We start from the raw sequence: 8,628 nt of genomic DNA on the forward strand, positions 1-8,628 counted from the left end.
GGCACATGGTCCGGGGGACGCCGCGGGGACGGTTTTACTCCTGAGAAACCCACCGAGGCGACAGGGAGGAGGAGGAGGAGGAGGATGGAGGGGGAGGATGAAGAGAAACAGAGGGGGGGACACAACGTGGCTGCCCCCAGAGCCCCCCCCCCCTCACCCCGTGATGGTGACATAGGGCAAGAGGGGGACAAAGCCACCGTGGTGCTGAGCCCACCCGGCCCCAAATCTCGGCTGGCGCCAGCACTGAGGTGCCCCAGGCAGGAATTTGCCTTTTTTCGGTTGGTTTTAATGGATAGAAAATAAGGGGGGGGGGGAAAGGGGGGGTGTGGGTGTGTGTGACAGGAACAGGGGGATGGGGACACATCAGGGCCTCTCCCCACAGCTCCAACCCCACCGATGGGACAGGGTGGGGGGGGTTCCACCATTGTTTTCTCTCTTTAAGGAAAAGCAACCCCCCCTTCTCAAGAAGAAGCCCCCCCCCCCCATCATCTCCACGGAAGGGGCTGCATCAAGGAGCCGTCTGCAGCATCAAGTTCCTCAGGAGTTTCTGGCGCCCGACCTCGTAATCCTCCTCGTCCACATTGACCAGCAGTTTGATGGCTTCGTGGCCCACGGCTTGCTTGAGCGAGTCCGTGATGAAGACGCCCTTGAGGGCTTCCAGCAAGGAGCCGTTGATGTAATCGCGCCAGAAGGCGTCGAGGTAGGTGAGCTCTGAGAACTTTATGTCACAGATGATGGAGCCCAGGTCCCGGGACTTGAGGATGGTGTTGGCCTGGTTGAAACGCTCGAACTGGCGCTCCAAAGGGTCCTGCTTGTTGGAGAAGACGTTGCCCTGAAGCGCCGTCTCGTGCTGGCAGTACTCGGCTCGCACTCGCAGGCGGATGTCTGGGGAGAGGGGGGGGACATGGATGGGGAGGGTGGTCATTGCTCTGAGCTCCACAAAGCCACACACTGAACCCCCCAAAGCCCCACACTGAGCTCCCCCCAAAGCCCCACACTGAACCCCCCAAAGCCCCACACTGAACCCCCCAAAGCCCCACACTGAGCTCCCCCCAAAGCCACACGTTGAACCCCCCAAAGCACAACGTTGAACCCCCCAAAGCACAACGTTGAACCCCCCAAAGCACAACGTTGAACCCCCCAAAGCACAACGTTGAACCCCCCAAAGCCCCACATTGAACCCCCAAAGCACCACACTGAGCTCCCCCCAAAGCCCCACATTGAACCCCCCAAAGCACCACATTGAAGCCCCCAAAGCACCACACTGAGCTCCCCCAAAAGCCCCACACTGAGCTCCCCCCAAAGCCCCACACTGAGCCCCCCAAAGCCCCACATTAAGCCTCCCCAAAGCCCCACACTGAGCCCCCTCAAAGCCCCACATTGAGCCTCCCCAAAGCCCCACATTGAGCTCCCCAAAGCCCCACACTGAGCTCCCCCCAAAGCCCCACACTGAGCCCCCCCAAAGCCCCACATTCAGCCCCCTCAAAGCCCCACACAGAGCCCCCCCAAAGCCCCACAGAGCCCCCCCAAAGCCCCACATTGAGCTCCCCCCAAAGCCCCACACTGAGCTCCCCCCAAGGCCCCACACTGAGCCCCCCCAAGGCCCCACACTGAGCCCCCCCAAGGCCCCACACTGAGCCCCCTCAAAGCCCCACACTGAGCCCCCTCAAAGCCCCACACTGAGCCCCCTCAAAGCCCCACACTGAGCCCCCCCAAGGCCCCACACTGAGCTCCCCCAAAGCCCCACACTGAGCCCCCTCAAAGCCCCACACTGAGCTCCCCCCAAAGCCCCACACTGAGCCCCCCCAAGGCCCCACACTGAGCCCCCTCAAAGCCCCACACTGAGCCCCCTCAAAGCCCCACACTGAGCCCCCCCAACGCCCCACACTGAGCCCCCTCAAAGCCCCACACTGAGCCCCCTCAAAGCCCCACACTGAGCCCCCTCAAAGCCCCACACTGAGCCCCCTCAAAGCCCCACACTGAGCCCCCTCAAAGCCCCACACTGAGCCCCCTCAAAGCCCCACACTGAGCCCCCTCAAAGCCCCACACTGAGCCCCCTCAAAGCCCCACACTGAGCACACACACACACACACACGCACACCCCAGCTCCTTACCACAGGTCTGCTTCTCCTTGGGGTCCGGCGTCGCCGACTTCCTCCTCTTGCGCTGGCTGCCCAGGAGGGTCCTGCTGCGCCCGGGCCTCTTGGTACAGATCTGGGGTCCCGCCGCGGAGCAGCAGACCACGGGGTGGTGGGGAGGCACTGCAGGGGTGGGGGGAACGACATGGTCAGGGACACAGAGACACCCCCCAGGCCCCACTGGGGCACCCTCCAGATCCATGTTGGAGCATCCCCTTTATCCCCAGCACCCAGCTCCATCCCTCGATCCTGTGCGAACCCAAAGGGGGAGCTCAAATCACATCCCCCCAAACCAAGCAGCCCCCCAAGCCCTGGGGGACGATCCCGATGGGGTGACCCCGCAGCACCCACCTGATTTCTGGGGGTGGCCGAGGCCGTGCTCGGCGTCGCCGTGCGCGCGCGGCGTCACGTAGCGGATGGACGTCTCCTCCAGGTACTTGTCCACCAGGTCCGGACACACTGGGAAAGAGAAGTGGGAATCCCATGGGAAGCTGCTCAAGGAACATCGTTGGGGGGGAGCAGAGCTGAGCCGGGGAGCGCACGGGGCTGTCCTGTCCTTGGCTCCCTCCCATCCTGCTGGCCAAGGCTGGGTCTCACCCCCCAAGTACCTCCCTCTGTGCCTTCACCCCCGGCCTGCAGCTGGATTCCGGATCAATCTGCTCCTTTCTGGAGCCATGAATGAGAATGAGGCAGGAGGAGACAGACCTGCAGGGTCTGGAAGGACATGGGAACAGGGAATGCTCACTATGGACCCATCAGTCCGTGCTCTGGAGCTGCAAATGGGGCTACAAACCCCATGGGAGACGCCTCTCCTAATAAAGCCAGCGGAAATCCTGCTTTTGGGCATTCGATGAAACCATTTCCACAGCAATGGGGTCTCCTGAGCACCGAGCACTGCTCCTCTGACAGCATGAACACCAAGCTCCGACCACCCTGGTACCACCCTCCCCATCAACCTACCCCAAAACCCCATGGGGAAGCTGCCAGCTCCCACCACAGGGGGCCCAGCAGCCAGGACCCCCCCTCAGGTGGGATTTTGGCCCCAAAAAGCTGCTCAAGAACCCCTCAAAACAGCGTTGAGACACCCCAAAACCCTCCAGGACAAGGGCACAGAGAGGCACAGATGAACCCCGCGGAACCAGCACCAGGCTGTTTTCAGGGCCTGCCTCCACTTGCTGCTTTCCAGGGAATGGTGTGAGCAGGAACCAGGAGTGGGGAACTGCTGGAACGGCCACAAAAGGCCAATTATCCAGAGGTAAAGCAAAGATGCAAATTCCAAGGGTGAATCCTGCCGGAGCAGCTCCCTGCTCCAGGTGATGATCTCTGCACTGTACATTGAGGGGTGATGACCCCAAAAGGGTCTTGGGGGCTCTGAGCCAGGAGAGAAGCAGGGGAAAAGGGGCAGAAGAGGAGGGTTTGGGGCATCCCGATGGAAAACGGGTGAAGAAACCCCTGGATATGGATAGGCCTCTGTGTGTGCTGCCCATCACAGTGCTGACAGCACCCACAGCATCTCCCATGGCAACGGGAGGGTTGGAACCGGATGATCTTAAGGTCCTTTCCAACCCAACCCATCCCAGGACCTCACTCCAGAGGGGATGTGGGGCCAAAAGCATCATTTCCCTACAACCCCGAGCCTAGCAGCAGGCACTGGGAGAAGCGGGAGGCACTCTCTGCTGCTACAGCCCAAAACGACTCCTTACCCCCCAAACCCACCCATGGGTGCTTGCTAAACCCCATCACCCCCACCACCACCCCCACCCCATTTGCCTTTCAATGGGTCCTTCTAAGCTTGCATGGAGGCACCGCGTGGCACTCACCGGCACGCCGGCGCTTGAGGGTGACGTAGGGCAGCAGGTCGTGGCGGGTGATGATGCGCAGGAGCTGCAGGACCTGGCGGAAGTTGGTCTCGTCGCAGCGGCCCTGGCGCTCCAGCGCCAGCAGGAAATCCCTGCCGCTGCGGATCATGCCCCGCTCGTAGTCGTCGATGACGTCCACGAAGAGGAAGGAGAGGACGCGCACGTCACGGTGCGTCAGGTGCGTGCCCACGATGTCGAACATGCGGTGCAGGCTGTAGAGCCCGTGCTCGCGGTCGCCGCGCTCCTCCGGCCACGCCTGCGCCCGGCTCCGCTTGAAGGCGGCCATCGTCGCCCGGCAGCGCCTCGAGCCTGTGAGGCAACGGGGACGGGGTTGAACCCAAGCCTCGTGGACGCTCCCTCTGCGTCCCACAACTGAAGCTCCTGCCTCATGGATGCTCTCTTTGCATCCCACCACTGCAGCTCCTTCCCCATGGACGCTCCCTCGGCATCCCGCCATTGCAGCTCCTTCCCCATGGATGCTCCCTGTGCATCCCACCACTGCAGCTCCTTCCCCATGGATGCTCTCTTTGCATCCCACCATTGCAGCTCCTTCCCCATGGATGCTCTCTTTGCACCCCGCCATTGCAGCTCCTTCCCCATGGATACTCTCTTTGCATCCCACCACTGCAGCTCCATCCCTATGGATGCTCCCTCTACATCCCACCACTTCAGCTCCATCCCTATGGATGCTCCCTGTGCATCCCACCACTGCAGCTCTATCCCCCTGGATGCTCCTTCTGCATCCCACCACTGCAGCTCCATCCCTATGGATGCTCCCTGTGCATCCCACCATTGCAGCTCCTTCCCCATGGATGCTCTTTGCATCCCACCACTGCAGCTCTTTCCCCATGGACGCTCCCTGTGCATCCCACCACTGCAGCTCCATCCCTATGGATGCTCCCTCTACATCCCACCACTTCAGCTCCATCCCTATGGATGCTCCCTGTGCATCCCACCATTGCAGCTCCTTCCCCATGGATGCTCTTTGCATCCCACCACTGCAGCTCCATCCCTATGGATGCTCCCTGTGCATCCCACCACTGCAGCTCTTTCCCCATGGACGCTCCCTCTGCATCCCAAAACTGCAGCTCCTTCCCCATGGACGCTCCCTCTGCATCTCACCACTGCAGCTCCATCCCCATGGACGCTCCCTCTGCATCCCGCCATTGCAGCTCCTTCCCATGGATGCTCCCTCTGCATCCCACCACTGCAGCTCCATCCCTATGGATGCTCCCTGTGCATCCCACCACTGCAGCTCCTTCCCCATGGATGCTCCCTCTGCATCCCACCACTGCAGCTCTATCCCTATGGATGCTCCCTGTGCATCCCACCACTGCAGCTCCTTCCCCATGGATGCTCCCTCTGCATCCCACCACTGCAGCTCCTTCCCCATGGATTCTCCCTCTGCATCCCACCACTGCAGCTCCTTCCCCATGGATGCTCCCTCTGCATCCCACCACTGCAACTCAGTCTCTCTGCCACTGGAGCATCCCACACTGACAGGCTGGGACCATCCTGGCTCTGCCAGCACCAACTCCACCACGTTACCATGAACCAAACCCCCCAGCTCCAGGCTCTGGGGCTCGAGGGCAGGACCTGTGTCCCTGTTGGAGCCCAATGACCCCCACGGGCACTGGATGGCACCGAAACATCAAGGGAGGAGGAAATGGGGTGCCCAGCAGGTCCGGGCCTGTTGGGCTTCAAAGCCGAGCGAGGAGCAGCGGCCTCGTCAGACCGGCTACTCCCGGCTCTGCCACCACCCAGCACCGGCACTCACACCCACCCAGCACCCCGTGCATCCCGGTGACACCGGGCACCTGGGGCCGGCACCACACCGCGCTCTGTGGGAGCAGAGCCAGCTCCAGCCCTGGTCCGGTGCTGGGAGCTCCCTCCCGGCTCAGCCGGCTCCAGAGCCGCTTCCCCCTGGTTACTGTTCCCAAAGCAGAGAGGCGACGGCGGCGTAAACACGGGATACCAGCAGGAATCTCCCAGCTATTCCCGGCACAGCCGGTGACTCACGCGCTGGGAGGCACCGGAGGGCTCCCGAGCGCTTTGGATTCCTCTTGCAAGATGCAAATAGCTCCAGTGGAAGATGCGTGGAGCTGCTCCCAGCGGTCCGGGCACACTGCGAGCGGATCGCTCCGCTCTCCTCAACCTTGGGAATGCTGTGTTCTGAAGAGGCCTTTCCCAGGAGCCACAGCAGCAGCAGCACATGGAATCATGGAACCAACCCGGCTGGAAAAGCCCTTTAAGCTCATCCTGGCCAACCGTTCCCCAGCACTGCCAAGGCCATCACTAACCCATGGCACCGAGGGATTGGGAACGCTTCCAGGGATCCCAGCACTGCCCTGGACAGCCTGTCCCAACACCCAACCTTTTGGGGAAGGAAAAGCACAGGAACTCAGCCAAACAAAACCCTTGCGGTGAGCAGCGTTAACCTGAGAGCACCCATGCCAGCACGGTCCCATCCAGACTGGGTTGGTGCCGTGGTACCGGTGCTGACCGGTGCCTGCCGGGTCACTGCTGCAGCCCTAAGCGTGTTGATACCACAACAGGAGCCTGACCTCTGTCCCCAGAGCCCGGAGCTGCTCTTGGGACCTTTCACCAGGGCAGAGGTTTGGTTTGGTCCCAGCCACGCTGGGTTTTCCCTTCCAGGCACCAGGGGATTCCAACGGGAGGGGAAGATGGGAAGGAAGAGATCCCAGCTTGCCCCCACCTCCGGCTCCCCTCCTGCCTTAACCCCGCAGCACCGATACCCTGAGAAAAGCCTTAAATCCCTTGGATTGCCTGGAGGAGCAGCCAGAGCTGCCCCTGACCGGTGGCAAGGGGGGGGGACAGGAGCCTCAGACACCCGGCACCAACCACCCTCAGCCTCCAGGGTCATTCCTGCACTGGAAGGTGAACAGGAAAAACAAGCTCTGGGTGCCCTGCACTTCACCAAAGCCGGCGCCCTGCTCCTCCTGGTGCCCGTTGGGGGTTTCTAGGGTGTCCATCCCAGAGCCCCCGCTCCTCGCAGCGCATCCCTGCCCGCACAAGTCCCAAACCCCGAGGGGATGGATCCAGAGCCATAGAGAGGCATTCAGGGGTGTGGGTGAGGAGAACCCCCCCATGTGCTGGAAGCACCCCCAGGGCAGGGGCATGGGGGGGATCCTGCCCCACTGCTGCGCTCTGAGGCCCCACATCCTGCATCCGGCTCTGGGGCAGCAGCACCAGAGGGACGCGGAGCTGCTGGAGCGAGGCCACGGAGCTGCTGCGAGGGCTGGAGCAGCTCTGCCATGGAGCCAGGCTGAGAGAGCTGGGCTGGGGCAGCCTGGGGAAGAGAAGGCTCCTGAAGGGGAGACCTGAGAGCAGCTCCAGTGCCTGAAGGGGCTGCAGGAAACCTGGAGAGGGGCTTGGGACAAGGGATGGAGGGACAGGACATGGGATTGGCTTCAGGAGGAGGAAGAGGAAGCACTCGGCCACGCTGCGTCACCACACACAGTGTCTGTAACCACATGAGAACAAGCCCGATGCAGAAGCAGCTCTGCTGGGCACTGCTTTGAGGTAAGATTGAGGAGTTTTGGTGCATGGAGGATGCTGAACTTCACCCCATCGCCTCATCTAACTCCTGCCACCACCAGCCTCCATTTCCAACACCACCAGCACCGAGGAACAGCTCCCCCCCGGGTACCTGGACACCAACATTCCAAAGCCCTGGAGCTGCTCTCCCGAAGCCTCCCCCACACACACAACACTTGGGCCATGGACACAGCTTCACCCATGAGCAAAAGGAGCGCGGGTCGGGATCCACCTGCAGCCAAAGCTTCCCAAGCGTTCCCAGCCAGGACTATTGGAGGTATCAACCCCCCCTGAGGCTCACATATCTATCCTGGAACGGCTCCATCCAGAAGGGATGGGTGACACACGCACAACACACGGAGGAGCACCCACCTCAGAGAGGAGCTCTGATATCCCGGCTTCCCACAGCGGCCGTGCTGGATGGAGGCTTCTATCCCCTTTGCTCCTTGACTTCTTCCACCGGCTGCAGGCTCCTAGTGGCTCTTGCAGCGCCGGAGCCAAACTTCCGGAGCCGGATTCGGGGGTGATTTGCCAGAAGCCACCCAATTATTTGGTTCCCCCCCCCCCCAAAAAAAAACAACAAACTGGGGTGTTTTTTCCTCTCCCTATTCAATAACCGATGGGTTCGGGGAGGACGAGGGAAGTCCCAGCGCTCGCCCTGCGCTCTCTACCTCATGCCTCGTTCCACGACCCCGCTGCTGAGGAGCCGCTTCCCTGCTCCCTTCCTCCCGAGCTGCTCCCTCGGCGCGGCCGCTGCTGCCGAGCGCCTCGGGGTGGGAGGGGGAAGCGAGAACCTCGCCTCGGAGCCGGGTTAGCCCCGCACACCGCGGCCCATACCGGCCCCTCCGCGCTCACCAACAACCGGGGGGGGGGGGGCGGAAAGGGGGAGCCGGGCCTGGGGCCTCCTGCTCGGACGCTCTCTGTTCCGGTACAAGCCAAGTTAAAGCCCCCGGAGCTGAACCCCAAAGCGGGGGCTGCGGGTAGGAGCGATGCTCGCCCCGACCCCTCCCGGTTACCGGCTCCGGCCCCCCGCAGCCGGGGGGGGGAAGGGAACAAGCCCTGCGAAGCCTCCC

General features: G+C 62.4%; 1 protein-coding gene across 1 annotated transcript; it reads right to left on the minus strand.

Moving 5' to 3' along the window:
* Nucleotides 1-484: 484 nt before the first annotated feature.
* Nucleotides 485-8,133, minus strand: DEDD (death effector domain containing). Its single transcript, XM_062619482.1, has 5 exons — nt 7,928-8,133; nt 3,959-4,306; nt 2,490-2,597; nt 2,115-2,261; nt 485-885 (listed from the first exon to the last, which is right to left on the minus strand). Exons 2-5 carry the CDS (start codon nt 4,281-4,283, stop codon nt 509-511), a joined length of 957 nt encoding a protein of 318 aa, XP_062475466.1. The 5' UTR covers nt 4,284-4,306; nt 7,928-8,133; the 3' UTR covers nt 485-508.
* Between the last annotated feature and the right edge of the window lie 495 nt (nt 8,134-8,628).

The sequence above is a fragment of the Pezoporus occidentalis genome, unplaced genomic scaffold, assembly GCF_034315485.1.
Source record: "Pezoporus occidentalis ecotype Australia unplaced genomic scaffold, CSIRO_AGI_Poc_V1 ctg2106, whole genome shotgun sequence".
NCBI lineage: Eukaryota > Metazoa > Chordata > Aves > Psittaciformes > Psittacidae > Pezoporus > Pezoporus occidentalis.

What these genes read in the sequence shown, in the direction of transcription:
- DEDD (XM_062619482.1), bottom strand. Translation starts at nt 4,283, where the DNA reads ATGGCCGCCTTCAAGCGGAGCCGGGCGCAGGCGTGGCCGGAGGAGCGC. An exon ending in CCTCAAGCGCCGGCGTGCCG is followed by an intron (nt 2,598 to 3,958) that starts GTGAGTGCCACG and finishes TCTCTTTCCCAG; the next exon opens with TGTGTCCGGACCTGGTGGAC. An exon ending in CGGCCACCCCCAGAAATCAG is followed by an intron (nt 2,262 to 2,489) that starts GTGGGTGCTGCG and finishes CCACCCCTGCAG; the next exon opens with TGCCTCCCCACCACCCCGTG.